A 22,185-nucleotide genomic window follows, 5' to 3' on the forward strand; every position below is an offset into this window, starting at 1 on the left:
TTTGCTGTTTTTGTTGTTGTGCTTATTGTATATGTAGGTATTCCATGTGTAGATAAGTAACACAGTGGTCACTTTTAGTATTTTGCAGTTGATAATTGATACTGGTATTGGTAATTAAAATTGGTACTCTACTGTAATCGGGGACACCACTATTTAAGTGTAAAGCCTATATGTGATATAAAGTAAATGAACAAACTGACACATCTAGGCAACATCTCTCTCAGCACTCAAACACAAACACACACGTTTTTATGCACAGGCAGGGCCGATGGATTAGGCAGGACAGTGTGTCTGTAAGCATAACTGTTCTCTGCAAAGAGCCCAGTGATAATACCTCTTGTATGTTACCGCCTAATCCCTCCCCCACATGCTAAATTCACTGTGTGCCACATGCCGATCCCTCCCTCCAGCATTCGTAACTTCTATTGTAATTAACAACTGCACAGCTCCACCAAATCACACAGAGATAGTGAGGAGATGGATGAGAGAAAAGTTAGCTAGGGGTGGTTGAAGGCATGGTAAAGGGATGTGTGGGTGTTCGTATGTGTTGTGAATAACAGCAACAAAGATAGCCCATTTTTTTGTTAAGTTTGAGGGAGATTTTTTTTCACTATCACAGTAGTGAGTGTTTACTTTTACGTGCTTTATAATCACTCAGATGGTATGACACGTCATGTCATGGTCTTGCAGATTCCTGTGATTAAACGTGGGCCTAAGTGCAGTGCAGCACCTTCACATTGAATGCATTTTCAGCCACATTACTGAAAGAAGATGTGAGGTTCTGCAGCCAATTCAGCTGATCCCCAATTTCCATGAAAACACAAGATTTTGTTGTTGCCAAACTTCGAAAACATTGTCATTACCAACCTGGAATGAGTTTAAACTGTGATGAAAAACAATTGCAGGATAATTCACATCCCAATGGAGTGTTCTTAGGAATAGAAACATGTTTAAAAGTTAGGAAATAAATTTTTTCACAGCAATAAAGAGGACTTATTTCTGATACTGTTTTTTTATGGAGTCATAAAAGTAGGTGTTTGTGGATGTATCATACTAGATATTTACAGACAGCAGTGAGTAATAAAAGAAATAAAACATAAGAGTCAGTAGAAAAAAAGGTTTCTATATGAAATATATGGACGTTAGGCTGGGTTTAAAGACTAAATCCTCTGTTTTTTTTACCTTGCTAATTATCATGTTATATTTTCTCATGTTTTCTATCTTTCTCCCTTTTCTGTTTTTCCTGCCCTCCAAGGCTGTATGAGGGAAAGGAACAGGCAGAGTTTGAGGAGTCGCTGAGGAAGCTATTTGAATCCATCAACAACCTGATGAGAACAGACTACACAACCACTCTGCTGCTTAGAGTAATCACACACACTTACCCTGAACACATAGTTCACCAGCCAGTACTCCTCTCTACATTCCTGTCATCTTTATCCTCATGCCTTTTCTGATTCTCCTCCTGCTCCGTCTCATCCCCTCTTCTCCTCCTCCTCTTGATACTTCTGGTTCTCTAATGTGATCTCTCATTTTGATTCTGACTCCATCCACATTCTGCTGCTTAGTGTTTTCTTCTTATTCTCACTACTTACACCAAGGCCAACATATAAACAGATTGAGTTGCAAAAAAGTTAGGCAGACAGCTAAGCTGCCCTCTGAAATATAAAATAGGTTTATTCTCTAGCTTGTGATGAGAGCCTATGGGATGGCAGTTACCTTTTATTAACCAAATGTTTATTTGTGATGTGTGTGTCATCAGGTTGCTGCTCTGAAGTATCTGCCAACAGTCCTGCATGATGTTGAGAAAGTATTTGATGCCAAGCTACTTAGGTAAGCTTAGCCTTAAACACACACACGCGCACATGCACACACTCACACACAACTATCTTATCTTTGGTCTCGTTCAGGGACACTGACAGAGAGGATATATGAGAGCTTTCATCTCAGTTTAAATTTTCCTCTTGGCTTTGTTCAGTGACCCCCATCCTTTTGTCCCTTACACACCCCATCCAGGTGGTGCTTCTTTATCAGGTGATAAAATTCTCATCAAAAATGACATATAGACAAGGACACATACACAAACACCCTCTGCAGCTCCTTCATGCACCCCTGAATGAATTCACGATTTCAGTGAAACCATCAAACAAACCCATTTGAACTTCTTCTCTTAACTTTATTCTCATTCTCCTGAAGAGCAAAATAAATCGGAATTGCTTGTTTGACCCTTGCTTCACCCAGAATCAAACTTCAGCGAGGAAATAACCCGAGTGTATAGACTTTACCAGTTGGTAGATTGTTTTCTACAAATGTCAGGCCCTTTATTTGTCCTCCAGGAGTTCCACTGACATGGACACCAGCCCAAACATAGATACATGTTTGAGATGCTGTCAAACATGATATTTTCCTGACTTTCCACATTTCTTTTCAAACACTCTCATTGTAATAGTTTCTCTTTTCACCTTTCTGCGACCTGTGTGTGCTTTTGTGTGTCTGTGTATTTTTGCGTGTTTGTGGATTATCTACTTCAGCCCTCAAGTGGTTTGATGTCAACACAGTGTCACATAAGTGCTACCTGTAACACCTGCCACACACACACACACACACACACAGGTCAACGCACAAATAAGCAGCTAGGAAGGTGATGAAGGGCAGAGAGTTAAAATCAGTGCATATATTCTCACTTTCTGTCATTTGTGCACATTCACCAACTCCTATTGTCTCCTACACTTTTTACACACACATGCACAAAACATACCAGAGTCATCTGAACTTGAAAGCAAGGTCCCCACTGCATTTCTGATCAAAATTGCCTGCAGCGGAGTTTCCAGAAGCAAGCTGTGTGAATTACAATCACTGTGCATGAAGTGGACATCAAAGCTTTGTCTCATCTCCTGTATAGTCCCATTCCTGCACTTTGCAAACTCAGCCTGTAGTGGGATCTTCAGAGTGGTACAAGCAGAGACATTGTCAGCTATGCAAGTGTTTTGTTTGCTCTCTATGTCCTTTTGCACGTCTATAGGGTATAGGCTGACATTTTGGGTTTTAATTAGATTCAGCTCAGATGATTAGTGGGCCTGATAAGTCTGCACTGAGCCTCTGTGCCCCAGCCTGTCCGTGTGCCAGCCTCTGCACATCAGAAGTCATACAAACCTTTTTGTTTTGTTTGGGTTTGGGAACAGAGGTGGTGCATTTCATTCTTTTCTACTATTATTGAAAGTGCTAGCACAGCATGTGTGGCATCATTTAACGGGACAAGGACAAAGTGAGAGACCGCAAAAGGAAAAAAAAAAAAAAAGACAGTGTTCTGTGCATTCAATCTTTCTAAGTGGCACCGGGGTTTGCAACTGGCCCGTTTAATTATATCAAAATTGAATTTGGGGCGGGGGACGAGTCAAACCTGTGTCTTCATTAGTGTGTTTAGTCTTTGGCTCTTTTGCTTTCACACAGCATACACCCCTCATGTCTGTGGTGCACTCTGACACAACCACTGCTTTTAGTGGCTACATATTTAATAGCCTTGAAAGAAAAATGTTTAAATTTTGACTTACTAAGGTACAATTTGTGTTTTCAATATCTGAATCACTTTCATGGTAGGAATAATCAGAGCCAAGATTTTTTTTTTTTTGTTAACATTCAGAACACGTACAGTAATCTGAAGGAAATTATTCTTGAATATTAATTGTGCTCATTTTAAGAAAACACACCTGTTGCTCTTTCCATGTAATGATCTTGCTGTTATTTATTCCACTCCCCTCTTGCTTTCTTTTTCCAGTCAATTGCTGCATGACTTTTATTCCTGCATCCCCCCTGATAAACTCCAGAAACAGAAGGTGGCCTCCATGACAGAAATTGTCAGCAGCCAACTCTTCAAGAGACAAGGTGTGTACATTTTTCCGGTTACTGACCTGTGCACTGAGCTACCAACCAGTAGCAGACGGTTATGTGAACAAGCAATCACATATGTGCATGACATCAAACCACTGCCAACCTATTCTGTGTGAAACCCCGCAGAACGTTACAGTGGTTGCTTCTCACGTAAATGCTGAGATTACATTAGAATGGGTCTGGATAGACAGCTGATCCGAATGAACTTTATGACCAGTAAGGATGTGCTTTGCTCTACAGGTTTTGTCTTTATACAGCATAGTGGGTAAAAGTGTGTTGCTATTACTGCAAGAGTAATGTTCCATTCCCTTTGGGGCTCTCTGGATAAAAGCATCAGCCAAATGGCACTGGAGAAACACACATTTGGTTTCATTATGGGCTTTTTTTGTTTGGTTTATTGTAACATACAAATTGAAGTTGTTATTTCTACTTACGTGTAAATAACTTATATATTTTTATTTAAAATGTTAACGTGCAGAATTTGTCCTATTTATTTGTTTATTAGATTACAAAGTAGAGGGTAAACATAACTTAAAACGATCTGCTCATTCAAATAGAAGGAGACATGGATATTTTTGTTTTACTTTGATAATCTTTTCATCATTGCCATTTACTAATTATATAATGAAAACAGTGTGGGTATTTGTTAACACATAATTACAGAACTGCACCTACTCTGATATTACAATCAGTGCAATAGGCCCAGGTCAAATACTGTCTTATTACAATCAGCACAAATGGCACCTATTATATGCTCCTCCACTGATGTAAAGGTCACTTCTAGTCACTCTTGGCATCATTAAGCACTTTTGAGGCTAAAATAACATCAACCTAAACAGACATTTGTTAGCATCGGGTGGTTTTCTTTTATCCTTGTGGTGCTCCTTGTCAACCCAGACTGAAGGTGTCCATGAATGTTACTGCAGGCCGAAAATAAGTACACCTCTCACGCCTCAGTAGGTGTCGGTGGTGAATATAGAGAAAGACAGTTGTTATCCATATTAATGTCACAGGTGAGACCTGTCGTCTACCAAAGGAGAAGTAATATCACCTAATGTTTGAGGCGGATAAGACAGGAAGTGTTCAGAATGCTGCAGCTTCCCTGATATTAATGCTTCACTTTTCACATGCCTACTCTACTTTTAGATGATTTTCATTGGATTTGGTATAATTGCCAACTGCACATGATTTTGTTTGTTTCATACCTTTTCATACCACACATCAATGAGTCCCCCCTTACGTCTATACTGAGCACTGTTGTGTGTGTCTAATTTGTTTGTAGTGGCCAGATGAGTGATAGTTTCCCCCTGCACAGTGATGGGAAGAGAGGACTGATGTGGTGCTCCTGTAAAATACAGACTTAATAAGGCGCCTGATAATTGGTCTTCTGCAGTGCAAACCGAAGAATTGGAAGTACACTGTGTGATTCTGGAAGACCAAATTTGGTGTGACACAGAAATTGGTCTGAGAGGGTCTGAGATTGGACACATGCTGGGCTGTGCTAGACAGATTCAGTCGTATCATTGATGTGGCTCCATGTGTGCAGGATTCCATACCCATACACAACCTACAAATGTATTTGCATGTGTTTGCTTCAGAGTGACTAATAATACTATGATTGCTAGGTGTGAATGTATTTGCATATTTAAATGTTTGTGTGGTGATGTATGCTTAATGGGATTGTGCACCAGTGTGAATGCTGCTTTTCTTTTCTTTCTTTTCTTTCTTTCTTTCCTCTTTTCTTTTTTTTTTTTTTTTTGCTGCTTTCCACTCATCAGTCAGTCCCTAACAGCCAAGTAGGTAGCCGGTCCAGGCTGCAGTTCTTTTGGTATTGATCCTGGCTTAGATGACCGATTCCCCAGGGGAAGAGATGACTGGCCTGACCCTATGGCTCGCTGTCAACATGCTCAGAGTCACACTCTGTCACCGGGAAAGTAAAGCGAAGGGGAGAAAGTGACAGGAGAGGAAAAGATGGGAACGACGGGTAGAAGGACAGCAAAGCAATTTAGGCCATTGAGTAAACTATCAATACGTCATCTATCAATAAAAACAGATGACCGTCCTGCCATAATTTTGGAAGAAATATTTGGTAATTACTTTTAGCTCCACTTGTAGGGTGTGAAGTATTTTTAACGCATGCCAAGAGTCAATTTTTGAAATGGTACATCAGATTTGGGAAAAATGATGGAGTCAGATAGAGGTAACAGAGTACAGTGGTCCGCAGGGACACAGCACATCCATATGTGAAAGCACAAACATTAAAGAACTGTGCTGCAAATTCAAAATTACATACAAAAGTAATATCGCAAGTATAAAGGAAATGCACTGCAAATCTGAAAACACATTAAAGAGTCGAAACACAATCCCAGAGAGGCCAAGAAGATCAGAATAAACAAGAAGAGGGAAGAAACCGAGACAGAATAAGAAGGGAAGAACTTTTGGAAAAGATTACATGAGGGTTGTTAAGGGAGAGAGATGCAGAGTGATAAGTAAATAAATGATAATAAATAGGGGGATGATAGAGAACCAGGGATTATAGAGATCCAGGGAAAGAGTGAACAAGGGATTTTAGGCAGAAAACGAGACAAGAGGGTGAATAGTTGTGAAAAATGTTGTGCGAAAAAAAGAAAAAAACAAAACAGCCTGGGGCAAATGAAAATATAAGTATGTGAGAAAGAAAAGCTGGCCTTGTTTGTGATTAAAGTTTAAGGGCCTACTCAGACTCAATCTGTCAGCAAATCCTGTATGATGTTGGTCAGCAACACCTAGCCCCTCCTCTTTTCTCTCCTTCCACTCATTCCTCCACAGCGATTTAATATATTCATTCATTTATATATTGGTCCATTCCATCTCGATCTCTGCCTCACCAAATGAGGGCTGACGCTCATCTAATTGAGATGCATTTTAGCATTGGGATGCTAATCAGAGGGCTTGTATGCTAGGTTGCCATCCATCCGGCAGGCTGAAATATGCAGCAGAGCTAAATTATATATTTATATCAGCTAATGGCCCCCGGTGTCCTATCACTGTACTGCAATACATATTTAATAGATTTACCTGTCTGTCTGACTGTCTGTCTGCGCAGGTCTGCCAAGCTTTCTGTCCAGGGAGAAATGTCAAGCCAGGGAGCGTGTGTGAGGTGTTAGGTGATGGAGGGGAATGATGTGATCATGACATAGTATTTTTTTTTTATAACATGGTCACATATTCATTTTCTCCAACCCTGGTTTGAAATGAATGTGAATGCCTCTGTGTGTGTGTGTGTGTGTGTGTGTGTGTGTGTGTGTGTGTGTGTGTGCACCCAACATGACGTTGTATGACCAGGTCTTGGCTTCCTCATGACTACATGGTTGAATCCATGAGCAGTATTCAGTATTTGAAGGGATTGGATTTTTTTTTTTTTTTCCCGTCAAAAGTGCTCTGATTTATTCAGCATACACTCGTGGGATTAAGGGTCTTGGCAAACACATTCTGTATACACACACAATGCACGCACAGACATGCTAGCACACATGCACAGACGCACATGTGTATCCTGTCATACGGGCTAATCTGGTTTTGAGACCAAATTAAATTTACGAGCTGCATTATGGCTCATTTTAGGCAAATTATAATGCCGTCGGGCAATCGCTGTGACAGATTGAGAGCATCAACGCTGATAAGGGGAAAAGAGATCAGGGAGAGCAAAGAGCAGAGGGACAGAGGGATGAGTATGTTATTTTGTTTGCCCACTCATTTCCAAAAGCCGGTCAAAGTCCCTGATTCAATCCACTAACCCTCTATATCTTCCCAACTAGGCTGCCATTTCCCCTCCTCCATCTGTACAGATAAAGAAAAGACTGCAGTTGTACCACCCATCTTGCAGTAGATATTAAGCAGATTAAAGTAAACCCCAGATGTTTTAGTTTAATGCTCTTGTATGATCAATTGGTATTAGAACTAGGTATACCTATAACATGACACAACAAATCATCGCAAAGAAAATCTGAAAAGCTGCCTGTTGCCACCTCAGGTTCAAAAGTATCACATCAATTCATATAAGCAACAACAATCTCATTACTTAAACTGTTTGCATTTGCCTGCAGTGCATTTTACAGTATTGTTGACATTGTTCACATCCATGTCTATATGGCTGCTGTGATTAATTAACAGATGCGTGCCAGTAGCTGATGAATATGGATGAGCGATGTACTTCACAGTTATTATCGTCAGGATTTAATCAGTGCTGAGTGATCTCGATTGTGCCCACATTCTCTACCAATCAACATTAGTGACAGGTCACTTTAGGCCCCATTTGTAATGATACTGAATGAGGCTTGATAAATCTGGTTTCTAAGAGAGGTTTAGATATTGCTATGTAGCAGGATCCTAGAACTTCTTTGCTCCGTGCCGTTTTAAAGTAAGATTAGTCTGTGTTAATTTATTATCTTAGATGTAAGAAATCAATAATTTTTATAGTATTATTATGGTATGTAATATATGTAGGGTGTCTCTGAGGGTAAGCAAGTGTTTGTATGCATCACAAGGGCCCAGTATTTGTTATTATGTATTTCTCTTAGCCACTCTCAGAACAGCAGTTTTAGCTGTAATTTCAAAGCTGTCAGCTTTACTGCTGCTCTGGGTATATGAGTGTGCACGCATACTATATGTAACAAGTTGCTTGGTGGTCCAGTAAGCTGCAGTGTGTCCATATGCTACTGTATATCCTTAGACAGGCATGAGAATCTAAAACAACATAATAGTCATATGGCTGCCATGTCCCCTTAGGCTGCTTCAAAGTGCTACTCTGCTCTTTATGAGACAAAGTATCTTTGTTTACTGCATTAGCGTCTCTTCTACTCTTCTCTATATTATTTTATATGGTGTTACATCACATGAAGGCTCATGATGTGCCTTAGTGTAACTAAAATGAGATCCTGCTCATAAACACCCACTAAAAGCCATTTTCCATACCTGTCAGAGAATTGAGATATGCCCTTGGTCCTATACGTTGGGGTGGGTTTCTGTTTGTCTAGGTTTTTGAGTGTTTAGCAGCAGAGGAGGCATCTGCTACAAATGGTTTTTAACCGGTGCTGTACGGGTTGACCCAAAATAGCTGTTGGTTTGTGCTTCCACAAGGTTAATGAGAGAGAAAAAGAGAAGTAGTTGCTGTCATTCAGTCATTCAGTCTCTGTGGATGAAACAGCAGAAGAAAAGAGGGATGGATGGGACTAATGGAGCAAAGTGAGTGGAGTTTAATCATTTTGGAAAATGCCTATGTCTCACACCCTCCTTCCATCTCATTCATATTCTGATCCGTGCTTGTATCTGTGGAGTGAATGTAGACAAGGATGGCAAAGGGACACAGCAATCACTTTATCAACGCACTTACCCGTTAATTTGTTTTGGTACAGCACACACCAGATAGAACAACGGAAACTGTGCCGTTGATAGCTAGCTTTCCACCTTACAGCTATGTAGTTTCTCAGGTTACAGCAAAGTGACATTTCTGTTTTAAATTTTAATGATCTCCGTTGGGATGCTGGGTCATTATACAGCAGCAGCGCCAACAGTTGATGGGGATTGCGTTGAAGGTATTATGACAAATTATTGCAACAGTAAAAGTTTAGAGATAATATAATATTAATCTGAACAAATAAAACAGGATTTAAAAACCAAGATCAAATACAGACTCATACAGAGCAAGTAGCTTTCTGATCAATTGCTTCTCTGTTAGAGGACACTGGAATAAGTCTGCCCATCTCAAAGGAATGAGAAGGATCACCGCGAGGCATTTATCTACCATTCATCTGCCTCGATTAAATTGATGAAAGCGCTGTAGCAGCGAATGATACCAACACACTAATTGGTCAATCAATTTAAGAGTCATATGGAAGATGGAGCAGAGAAGGAAGGCAGATATGGGGGGTGTGAGCTAGCGGGTGACTCAGAGATTTACCAAGAGAGAAGAGAAACATCATTTTCACAGTTGAAATCGTGTGATCAATAAAACCTGCATGTGAAAGCAGCTCCCTAGTATCTGAAGAGGAAAAGTAAGAGTAGTGGTATCTAGTACTTGTACTTAAACATCTTTGCTGTTCTTGCAGTAAGTTCTGAACTATTTATGTGTGTCTGTGTGTGTGTGTCTGTGTCTGTGCATGTGTGTCTGTGTTTGGGTATGCAAGTATGCTTGGGAGAAATAATGAAGAGAAGCAATTATTCTCAGGACAGTGATTGTGTTTACTTTGGTTTTGCTGACAGTATTTGTTGTGTGGCAGGTCTCAGCATCGTAGCAAAACCCTCTGTAAGTCACCAACTGTCACTGCATAGTGCACTCTATCATTTTTAACTTATCAGCATTTTGGGAGAGCACTGATTCACACAGGCAAGACAATTTTATTTGTTTCTATGAAAAAAAAAATCCCTTTAAACCACTAAACCAATTGGGACGCCTTTCTTTGTTTTACAAATCATACATTTCAAATATACTGCACAACCACACCACCTGTGGAGTAGTGTGGACAGACCAGCAGAAGCTAAATAAGAAAAGGGAAAATGCATTGCATTAAATTTCAAAGAGGGAGCATAAATAGGGGCCAGGGGGGAAAGGGAGGATGGAAGGATGAAGACAAATGAAAGATGTGGGGAGAGTGGAGGAGAGGAGACTCCCACGGTGAAATGAAAAGATGGAAAACCTGCTGGGAGAGACATTTACTTATCACCGAGCAGGAAGACAGTTGGCTTGGTCCCAATCCTCTCGCAACTTAAGAGATTTACTTGTCGTCGTGCCTCCAAAACCTTGTCATTATCATCTTTTCTCTCAGACAGTCTTCCCAAAAGGGAGGGAAGAGAGAGCTGGAGAGAAAGAGGAAGACAATTCTGATTTAGATGCATCTTAGGAACCTCGACTGCATCTCATTATCACATGCTATCGTTTATTGTGTTTGGCTGTCAGCTGAAAAAAATGAAAAAGAGAAGGGATGAGCTAGCTGCTGAGCCATCAGAGCTGCTCTCTGTGTGGTGGCCTGCCAGCACTGGCAGTTGTCTGCTCTCACAGACTTGGTAACCCAAACACATAACCACACTCTCAAGAGACACAAAGAGATTCCAACTCTTACACATCACGTAACACTGAATCATATACAAGGACAATTCACACTTGGGCACACAGCCACACAATGGCACTAATAATCAAAGGCTGAGATTACAGATAGAATAAATAGACATTTTGAATTGAATATAGATGAGTGCTTGAAGCTTTGCTGGTGTGCCTTATGAATATGTTGTGTGGTGTGTCAGCACCTGTGTGCATCTCTCTCTCTCTCTTTTTTTTTTTTTTTTTGAGAGTGTGTCTATCTGCATACTGCGGTAGCTAGATGAGAAAAAGTTAAAATGCATCCCAATGTTTGCTTCAACACCTTGATTTCCATTTGTCTGTCAGTGCCTGTTGGTGAAGCTTTCTTCCACAGCATGGCTGAATTGATTTACTGCATTTGTACACTGCGGGCTATAACACACAACATGCAACTAAATCACACAGGCAAGCTGATCATAGATACACAGGTGTTCATAGGAAAATGCAGCCACTGGGGCGTTCACCAGTTTTCGGCATTCGTTTTAAATTTCTTCTTTACCTTGCACTGGTGCCTCTACCCTTTTTCACCCTCGCTTGAGCCTCTCAGGCAGCATCTCTTTTCAGGTTGCTTTGTTAAAGCAGCCACGAGCAAGCTCCAGCAAACAGAGCTTGGCAAAAATGGCATAAGCTTTTAAGATCTGGGCCATGACTGAGGTTAGTCTGTCTTTCTTAGAGAGGGATGGCAGATTTGTAAGCAGTCTGATCTTTGCAGAGCAGCTCCAGAGCAAATAGCATATGTAGTGCTGTTCAATGCTCGCTGCAAATATGAGACACACAGACACTGAAGTTTGAGTTGGAGAAGCAGAGCGATGACAGAAAGAGCAGTATTGTAAGTTGATGTGACATAAAAACAAGAAATATAAATCAAGAGAAAAAGTGTGGAAGGGGGTGTGTGGGTCACTGAAGGGACAATAACCAGGTGGAAAATGACAAGCAAAAGACTGAGATGGAGAAGATGGAGATGGATTTATATACAGAGAACAGTCAGAACCCAGGAATAGAAATAACAGGTGAAGGAAGTGAGGGTATGCAGGAAGAAGCTGCAGATCCAGTAAGAATCCAAAATTTGCAAGCTTTTTGCATTTAAAGCCCCAACAGATCTAACATTTGTGCCAACGCATAACTTATACAACAGTTTTCACAGAGACAGTGCAAGTTCCCCTGGCTCAAATGTAATTAAATTTAACAGACAGGTGAAGTGTTCAACCAGAATTATAGTACTCCTAAGGTTTATTTTGACTGAGAGAACACAAGAAAGAATGTCACAAGAAAGTCACCAGTCATGGTTGAATGGAAGAGGCATCTATCGTATTTGATGTGATATGTTGATTTAAAAAAAATTTTTTTTTTTTTTTTGCATTTCCATCTGTGGCACAAATGCATATTTCTTCACGGGGGTTGGAGTCCACAGTTAGCCACGCTGCAGTGCTCCAGAGCAAGTGTTCCTTGAAATAGGAATAAATTCAAATGCCCACTTGAGGAATGACCTGTACCAGGGAGCTGCACACTGTCATAGCTAGTGTTCTTACAAGACTGAAAGCCCCGAGGACCACGGCGCAGTTCAAAGAAATGTCTGAGAAAGCTATCATTGACATATTAGCGTTCCTGATGCTATTCCAGGCCAGACCAGGCGCAGAGAAATACCTGCAAAGTTAAAGGTGCTGTTCTGTGACTGAAGTCACAGGGTCTTGGGGTACGTTGCCAAGAGAGCCCCTACTCCATCATTTTTAAGCTCATATTCAGGCACTCAAGAGGTGATTTGACAGGAAGGGGAACCAAAGTAAAATAAAAACAGACAATACACACCCAGACAATACACACAGACAATACACACCCAGACAATACACACAGACAATACACACCCAGAACGGTCCATTAAAGTAGAAGGATGCTGCAAATGAGCCATTTTGAGTTGTATCAAGGGTGCTCATACTTTTCTATATAAGTTTTCTGCTTTCTAAGATACGAGACAGCTGCTGACTGAACTAAAGGTGTTTTACTCTGTGTACAAAAACTCCCCCAAAGAGTACAGGTTATATATAGTATAAAGTATTCAAGAGAGAGACTTGAGTTGTTTTTCCATCACTATTTAAATTGGTGAAAATATGCAGTCTTGCAAGGTCAGCAGGCTGTGTATAAAGAGTGGACATGCGTCTATCTAGTTTTATCTTCATCTTTCTTCTCTACATTTTTTTTTCAACAGCATTTTTCAAGACAGCATTTTTCTCTTTTTTGGCTGAGACAGGAATAAAAAAAGAGGATACCTAACCCCACACATGGGCAATATTAAAAAAATATACCCACAAAACAACTGCAACACACAGATGTCTATGATCTTGATTAATGTGCAGTAATGCACTGAGTGGAGCTTTAGTAAATTTATTCTTCCTTCTCCCTGCAAGTTCACATAAGGGTAAAGGGTGGGAGAGGACCTTGAAACTTGCTATCATGGTTATATTTTCATTATCCCTATAGCTCCCGTCAAAACAAAACAAACAAACAAACAAACAAAAAAAAGCACATGGTGTATCACATACAATGGGATAGCCTTTCAACCCCCACCCCTATCTGCACTCTATTTCACTTTCCCTCCTTCTGACCACATTACACCCAGAAATACTGGTTGGGCTTATTTCTTAGATCAATAAAAATAAAGAAGCAGGTGGCTTTGGGGTCATTTCACCAGGGAATGGAGTTCTCTACCGGTTTAATGGTACATCCAGCCCCCGGAAAACAGATGGATTAATTCTCAAGCTTGCGCACACAGTAATACTGCTCTGAAATACAACCCATTGTTTTCTCTAGCTGAAAGGACAAAAGATGATGACTTTCTACTTTAATGGATTAAACAGGTTTAGCACAGTTTTTACCCTAATACAAAGCTGGAGGCAGCTAGAACACCATGCTCTGTAATGGGCACGGAGCAGGAGGTGCCCCTGTTTCAGGATTTTACATTATACATTATGTTAAACAGATTTGAGTCGCATGGTACTAAGATACTGCTTATGTTTGTCATTCAGTCTCTTTTAGTGTCTCACTTATAGTAAGTCTTCTCCTCCTGTTAGATTCTCTCTACCTGTCCAGACATCTCCTTCTCCTCCTTCCACTTCTTTTGAGTCATGGAGGGCGTTTAGTGACTCATGCATCTCCCCCTGTCTCTTTGTCTCTGCCCCCCCCTTCCTGTCTGCATATTTGTGTGATGGAGTGAGTTTTGTGATCAGGGTCCACTCAGCAGGCATACAAGCTCGGTGCAGTTAATAATGAGCTAACGCACATCAGCCCAAATGAGCTTTTAATGGATTTTGTCTACCTGTGGCTAAAAGAGAGGGATTGGGTGGAGGACGTGAGGGGGCAGAAAGATGGAGAAGACAAGGAGGGGAGAGGTTAAGCTAGGCCTAGAATAAAAGGGATCGTTGCAATCACACTTTCCATGTGATATATATTGTGTTATGCAACTGTGCCAGATACTTTCTATTGACAGATGAATATTCCTGTCTGACCTTGAGATAAATAATTTGACCTGTTCTTAATTTTGGGGTTTGATCTTCTAGAGTTTATATGTGTGAACCAGCCTCCTGTACATGCATTGCTGTGGAGATGCAGTAAATGCAAACCTGAGTGCAGAATACTTCTGAAAAAAGGATCTAAAATTATGGACCACATCTTTGCAGAATCACATTTCACTTTGACTCTGACATTATAGTTTTATGCATATAGTTTACTGTCTGAACAACGGCATCAGTTTTTTTTTTTTTGCCACAGATATGCTATAAAACTTCAGTAATGTGCATGAGGCATATTCTTTCTTTTTTTTTTTTTCCTGGATGGCCCCTTTGAAACCTATTAATGAATAACAAATAACTGTTAAAAATTTATAACCCATTGAAAAGAGCTTAAAAAACATCAAGAAAAGAAATTCCCTCCTGCGTATTGTTAGACTAGTAGCTTTCAGGAAATTATGCTTTTTGCTGATTTATGAAAGCTGCTAGTCACAGATACAGCCTTTATTTTACTTGGTATTTCTTTCTACTCCAGTTTCCACTACAGTACTTTTGCCACTTTAGTCCTTCAGTGATTTCTAATTATTCCCAGAATGACTCTGGCCAACCCTCAGAGAAAAGCTATGAACATTTAACATCCATCAAGGAATTAAAGAGCAGTTAATCACTACGTGTAAATAGCATAAAAAGATATTAGCCTTCATGTAGGTCTATGTGCATTGTTCATTCATTTATATGTTCACTGTGACATTTGTCCTGTTTTCTGTAATAACTAATTAAGAGTTAATTGACAATGCATGACTATGGTTTGTCAGAGCAGTAGACATGTATGGAACTGTATGCAGGCACATGATTGATTCCGCTTCATTGTGCCATGTTAGGCCTGAGTTTCTTCTTCAGGGTGCGGTGGCATCATTACTCATAGATGTGTGGGTGCAGCTGTCTCCACAGGTGCAGCATCAACTGATGTAAAGGTCTGGGGTTTAGACTTTGAAAGGTTTTTCAGAGAGGAATTGCATTAAAGTAAATCTTGATGTTGTGGATGTTGATATTTGCTTTTATGCTTCTTATGTTTTATGGCTTTCCTCCAAAGTAAATAAATCATCATGCTTGCATATGCTGTCTCACAGTACCCAATTTTTCTTACCAACTGGAAAATCTTTATCCAGTCTCTGTGTGTGTGTGTGTGTGTGTGTGTGTGTGTGTGGTTATTATTATTGTATCTGCTTATTAAACATTTCCACATTTTTATTAAAACCTGACCATGTGTGTTTTGTTTTTTTTTTTTTCTTCAGAGTGCCGTGACGTGTTGTTACCCATGATGCTGCGGGAACTGAGTGGGGCACTGGTCACCATGGCTGATGGACCTCATGATGACAGGAGAAATAGTTTGGAGCTGCTCATCAATATTCTGGAGGTCCTCAGCAGGGACAATGTGGTGAGACATGCAGCAAATCTCTATAGTGAGACGCACACAGAGCCTGCAGTCTGGGTGGACAGTGAACTACACATATGTCTCCATATGTGTTGAGACCGTATTGAGATTTCACTGCTTAGGCCAGTCACAGCTTCTACAATACCTGAGGCAAATTACAAAGTTCTTCTTTCTACATTGTTACCTCCTTTCTTGATTTCTTTCATTTTTAAGTCTGTTCAGTCCAAGCCAGTAGCCTATATAAATTCCAACCCCAGTCATTGTTAGTTTCCAACAGTAACTGTTTTGTATTTCCTTTTAATAATAATGGTTGCAGTGTCCCACAGATACAATCAAAAGCCAGTGGAAAACAAAATCAGATTCTAAGTGGTCACTTGAGGTGCACCTCATCCTGCTGCAAGAAGCGAGCAGCAACAACAGCAGTTTCAGGATCAGAGTTTATCTAAGCACAAACAGAGTATATGAAAAGATGATGAACAGGTCTGATTAGAATACAAACCCAAACATCCAAGACAATATTAAATTGTGTAGTAACAGTTGAGGCAGACCAATGAACAGAAACTTAGAAATGTCCAATTTCTCAAGCATCATTTGTTCTGAACAGCACCTTCATCTTACAAAGCATTGCAATTAAGAAAATGTGAAAGTAAAAATGATCCAGCCCATGAATTAAAGGACATTTCCTTTTTAGCTTCATAAGATGAATCTGAGCTAATCCAGAGCTCTGTGCCGCACCACTGGAATTTATCTCCTCAGGAGTTTAGTAAATAGCCTTAAGCTCTTAAGCTGAAACAGGCCTTGACCAATTAGAATCAAATTGTTTTTGTTTTCGAGCATGTTGCCGCATGTTAGTATGTTGAAACAAAACTCATTTAGCTGCTGAACTAAACACCTTGTAGTTCGCACAAAGATATACATCAAATACACCACTAGTATCCAGCCTGAGGCTTTATAATTGCACCTGCAAGTTGCCGACAGCTTGCTGAATCTTTGAAGTATAGGTATGGCGTTTTTTTTTTTTTTTTTTTGGACAGTACTAATGAAGCATGAGCCAGGAGAAGAGATGCAGTAAGAGAAAAGTGAAATGATACATGGAGTCGAGTGGATATGATGGGATGAACTGCATCGGTTCAGGTATAAAAACAGCAGGCGGTGATAGCATCAAAGGGATGGCACAAATACAATACCGTACTACAAAAAGCAGTGATGCACAACCTCATACAGGTTTTCAATCAAACTACTTGAGGACTGAAGTCTCGAGCATTTAATTCAGAATCACTGCACTTGCGTGAGTAAATTTTAAAGAGTGAAAAGTTTGATTTTCACTCTTATTTGCATATGAAAGGTCCCTCACACACAGGCACACACATATTTAGGTGGAGACTCAGCTGTTGATTCTCAGTAAGCCCAAATCTTCGTGGCTCACTGTAGGAATCGTCGTCTCTTGGCAAGAGTTTTTTTAGACGGCCAATTCAGAGTACGAAGACGAGAGATGAGAACCAAATGCTTTTTCTCTCCTGCAGAAAAAAAACACATGTTGATAATCCGTTCATTCATTTCTAAACTACAGCCCGGCTGGTTTTTATCATCTCTACTGGCATCATGATAGAAAACCAACTAAAACAGAAACCATTGCTTTGGTGGTATGAAAAGAATAAAGTGAGAAGCTGCGGTGCGCCATGGCTCTACTGGCATCCTCCCTTTTTTTCACACATATGACTGCAAACACCAGTTACTTATAAATAAACACCTCATGTTGTCTTCTGTACAGTCTCTGCTTTTCTTTCTGCATCTCTCTCTAATTCGACATCTGTTCTGTGACAGCTTAATCAGACTCCCTGAAACGAAAAGAGAGATGGGTAAATAATAAAAGAAAAGAAGTGGTGGAGGGCGAGGAGATGGGACTATCTCCCACCATTTCTACCTCTTCTGTTTCTGTTTTTTCTTAGCTCTTCCATCTGTTTTCCACACCCCCTGCTTCACATATCAGACTCATCGCTCCAACTCCCTGTATTTTTTTCTTGTAAAAATCCCTCCACCTTATTGTCTATGAAATAAACATTTCTCTCTCCATCTGTTTAGCTGTAAGCTCTCTGCCCTTCTTTTCCATTCCCTGTTTGTCATCCTGCCTGAATGACCACAAGCAGTTTTCATTTCTCTGGACTTTTTGCTCTTGTTTATTTTTTGACATGTTTAAAAAAAACGTACATTTTTACCTCGTTTTTGTCCAGATAAAACCTCTGTGTGTGTGTGTACATCTGTTTTTGTGGAGAGCCCTTTGAGCATAGTACTGTGGGAATGATGACATTTTGGTCATTTATACTGTAGTAAGAAGCTAAGCAGTGGTTTACGTTAATGAATGTCCTCACAAAGATAGAAATGCTAGTGTGTGCATGAGTTAGTCTCACACACACACACACACACACACAGATGAAGAGGAAAGGGTGTGTTTGAAGCTTCAGCCTTTTGTACCTTCTCCTGTTGGTTTTGGACCTGTCCTCTAACTTTATGCTTTGCTGATCAGCTCATACAAAGACATACGGTGCAGTGCACACACACATATATTTGGGTTAGCTTATTACAACATGATCACACACACACACACATACGCAAATGCACCCTACAGCATTGACGCTAAGGTGTGTTTGCATGTAGCAGATGCTTCACCATTGGGTTGCTACTCTCAGACAAGTAAGACTTAGCTTCAACTGACTGGCTTCATTCCATTGTGTTTGTGTGTTTGTGTATAGCACACTCTTATTTAAATATCCTTTTTCTAAAAATCTTTTAGATTGATACATATATATGTATTGTGAGCACAGACAGCGTGTTCATAGCGTGCAGATGACAAATCGTTCTGATATATTATGTAGGAGACAGTGATTTGAATCAGGACAAGCTCCAGCACAAAAACTGTTAAATGCGTCTCGTCCTCTGTTTCCCTCCAGGCAACTGGAGGAAAAGAAACATGACAAAAAGTGGCTTCAAAAGATGAGAGTGATGGGGATAGGAAAGCGGGTTTGCGGAGGAAAATCCACAAAAAAAAAAAAACCCTTTTGAGATTCAAATGTCCACACTGAATGATTCACTGAATGTTCTGGTGAGGCTCATTATTTTGAAAATGGAAATACTTTATTTCCTCACATATTTCACTTGATCAGCCATCCATCTTTTACCAACTCAAAAGAAGCTGTGGACAAACCTGGTGTCTTCACTGTGGGGATGGTTCATGTGAAAATAGCTGCACAGGCAAAACCTTACAACTCTGTTAAGTTTTGTAGAGGGAAAAGTTGTGAGATTCCTGGGATCGGGTCCAATGTTATGCCTGAGCGGTTTTGCTAGAATTGGGCAGCTGTAGCTGTTCTGCATTTTTGTGTGTGTTTACACCTGAAGACATCTAACAATCTTTTCTTTATTTTTGTCTGTTCCTCTTCATCCTTCCCTGGCCACCCCAACTCATTTTATCTCAGGGGGAAACATTTCAACATATCCAGGACATTGTGGTGTCTCTGCTGGGGATCATCAACCGGACAGTGATCACAATGGGTCGAGAACATGCTCTCATTGTAAGTCCCTGCAACAACACTATTATATGCACCATCACACACTTGACCTTCTGTAAAGCAACAAATCAAGCACTGCGATACATTCTCAATCTCCATCCACACCTGTCTGCTATAAAGTTTCACTCTGAAAGGTAAAAATATATTGACAACTGTGCATTTTGTTTAAAATACATACTTTTATTATACATACAAGAGGGAGATCAGGAAGAGATGGGCATTGTGGGAGCTCACACACTGTTATGTGACAGCTTAAAAAATGCAAGGACTGAGTATTTTGGATATCGACTGGTTAATTATTAAGTGTGGTGCCATCCAGGATTGTAATTGGTGCCAACTTGTCAGGCAGAGCCAGCTGATGTAGGCCCCTGTGAGATTAGTGGTTATGCTCTAAACTTTTTGTAAACTAAGCGTTGTACAAATGGAGTGTGCGTGTGTTTCAATGTTTGTGCGACAATAATGATGCCAATGTGTGTGTCAGCAACAGGAATAGACTCATGCAGAAATTTTACAGGTTTTTTAAATTTTAATTTCTGATGAGAGACAGTCTGCCAGTATACAGTTGTTGTGAAATTCCATTTTTCTCTACTAACTGCTTCATTAATTCACTAATACATTGATTATTAAGATTTCAGTTTTCAATATGATAATGCACCTTGAGCTGAAAAAGTATGGACAGTGTGGTATGTTATGTACACCTGCAGTATATGTTAGTATTGATTTCTTTGTTGCTCATTGAATTTTAAGAAGTAGCATGTGGCCACAGCACAAGTTTGCAGTTTGTGATGTTTGTTACCGGGGAATAACAAAACTAATATATGTTTTGGTTTTTCAGTTTAATTTTGTCTGTTACTTCCTGTATGTAGTCACTGTGTGTGTGTGGGGTGGGTGGGGGAAAAGAGGTGGGGGAAAAAGGGGGGGGTGCTATATCACATGAAAGCTGATGCCTTTGGCCTCTTACATTGTAACATGTCAACAGAGCAATTGGTTGCGCAGTTTGTGCAGTTTTAAACAGCTCAGACCTGGTTTCATGGTGCCTCACTGTCTCTTATTTTGCAAATATTGATACATCTGTACAACATTGATACAAGCCAATTTTTACCTTTTTAACGAATAACTGGTCTATTCATAGTTTGTACTGAGCTTTTTAGTGTCAGAGAACTTGCTTGTGTTTCTGTGACTTGTGAATTAGTGGCACCAAATGTGTGTCTCTTTGCGTATGTATTTATATGGGTGTGTGTGTGTGTGTGTGTGTGAGAGAGAGAGAGAGACAAAATCCTTGAAAGCTTACAGCAAAACATTTCCATTTTGGATGGTAACAAAGGAGTGAATTAATCACTCTGTCAGTTAAAGTTGACAGAATTTTTAATTATCTGACACAGCATGGCAGTCTTTGATCAGCTGTATATCACATGGTCTCTTAATGTTTTCTTAATACAATCTTCACTGTGCTCTCCAAAACCCTGATATCTATCCCGTCTTCCTGTTTCCAGAGAGCTCATTAACTTGTTTTCCCACTCAAATCCTCTTAGCACTTCAGTTGTTGCTACATTCGAATTTTGTCTGTAAAGCCATCCAGAGACACGGTATACCAGTTAGTTGTTAAATTCCAATGATTTTCAGAATCGTTTCCAGATTCCCCTGTTTATTGCTGTAATTTAGCCAAAATTGTTATGGAGATTCTTCCCCAGCTGCAGGCATGAATCCATCTTGGCATGAACCCATTCACACATCTGTCCATCTGTCTAGACAGCTACTCCGCCAAGTGACAAACAGCACAGTTGCCTGTCTGTCATCCAAAGTGTCAGTGCTTCATCTCTGCGTTGCAGAAATGGTTACTGGAAAACAGTATCCATACTTTTAGTCAGAGGTTAATCACAAATTAGCCTGATCTAGGCTTCCACAAGGAAAAGATCAGGACAAACTCGTTGTCGGTCTCCCCCCTCTCCAGACAGAAGTGGGAGGAAATTGAAACAGCTCCTTTGCTCCTCTTTTCCTTCTTAGTGCATTTCCTCTCTTTCTACCTTGTCCCAGGTGTATTTTGTCAAAGCTGGGGATGGATGCTGCTTAGAAAAATCTGTTTTAGCTTACAGCCACCAGAAACACTTCTTCCGGAGTTTCTTGACACGGGCCTTAGTGCTTGGGCGGCTGGAGGAGGGATTGGCCGGCGCGGGCTTGGTCAGAGATGGTGCAGGTGCATCATACTCCCCCTCGAGAGCCTCTATAACTCCCTGGAAGCGCCCCTCCTGCTGTCGGAAATCATGCTCAACACTGGAAAGAGAGAGAGAGAAAGCAATTGAAGTGGAATGAGACGGAGATGAGGAAGAAGCAGCAGAGCATGATTTAGAGTTTAGGGTAGCGCCAATCAAGTCGGTTTTATTTATGTAGCTAATTTTTCTTTAGATTTGGGTGTAGAAACAGGAAAGAGGAGCAAAGGGATGCAAGGAGGTCTACTGAGCAGAGAGAGATTTAGAGAAAGGTGAGCGAGGGAGTTTTAGTCATTAAAATGTAGACACACCCCATAAGGCATCGTAAGGGGAGGTTGAACCTAAACATAATGTGGTTTTATTGTGATAAATATCATGTTCTATTCATAACTCAGATATATGTACCTTAAATACTCTCACACAAACGCATGCTCTACTCTCACACATGACTCAACTCAGCACTCCTTTCACGTCCATAGTG

The 22,185-nt window shown here is 40.3% G+C and overlaps 1 protein-coding gene across 1 annotated transcript in view; it reads left to right on the forward strand.

Moving 5' to 3' along the window:
- Nucleotides 1-22,185, forward strand: part of dock2 (dedicator of cytokinesis 2) — an 81,754-nt gene that overhangs the window by 19,507 nt on the left and 40,062 nt on the right. Inside the window, exons 22-26 of the mRNA XM_026331254.2 lie at nt 1,256-1,364; nt 1,760-1,830; nt 3,773-3,879; nt 15,795-15,937; nt 19,405-19,500. Coding sequence (XP_026187039.1) covers nt 1,256-1,364; nt 1,760-1,830; nt 3,773-3,879; nt 15,795-15,937; nt 19,405-19,500 — 526 coding nt within the window. The remainder of the gene's footprint in view (nt 1-1,255; nt 1,365-1,759; nt 1,831-3,772; nt 3,880-15,794; nt 15,938-19,404; nt 19,501-22,185) is intronic.

The sequence above is a fragment of the Mastacembelus armatus genome, chromosome 10 (assembly GCF_900324485.2).
Source record: "Mastacembelus armatus chromosome 10, fMasArm1.2, whole genome shotgun sequence".
NCBI lineage: Eukaryota > Metazoa > Chordata > Actinopteri > Synbranchiformes > Mastacembelidae > Mastacembelus > Mastacembelus armatus.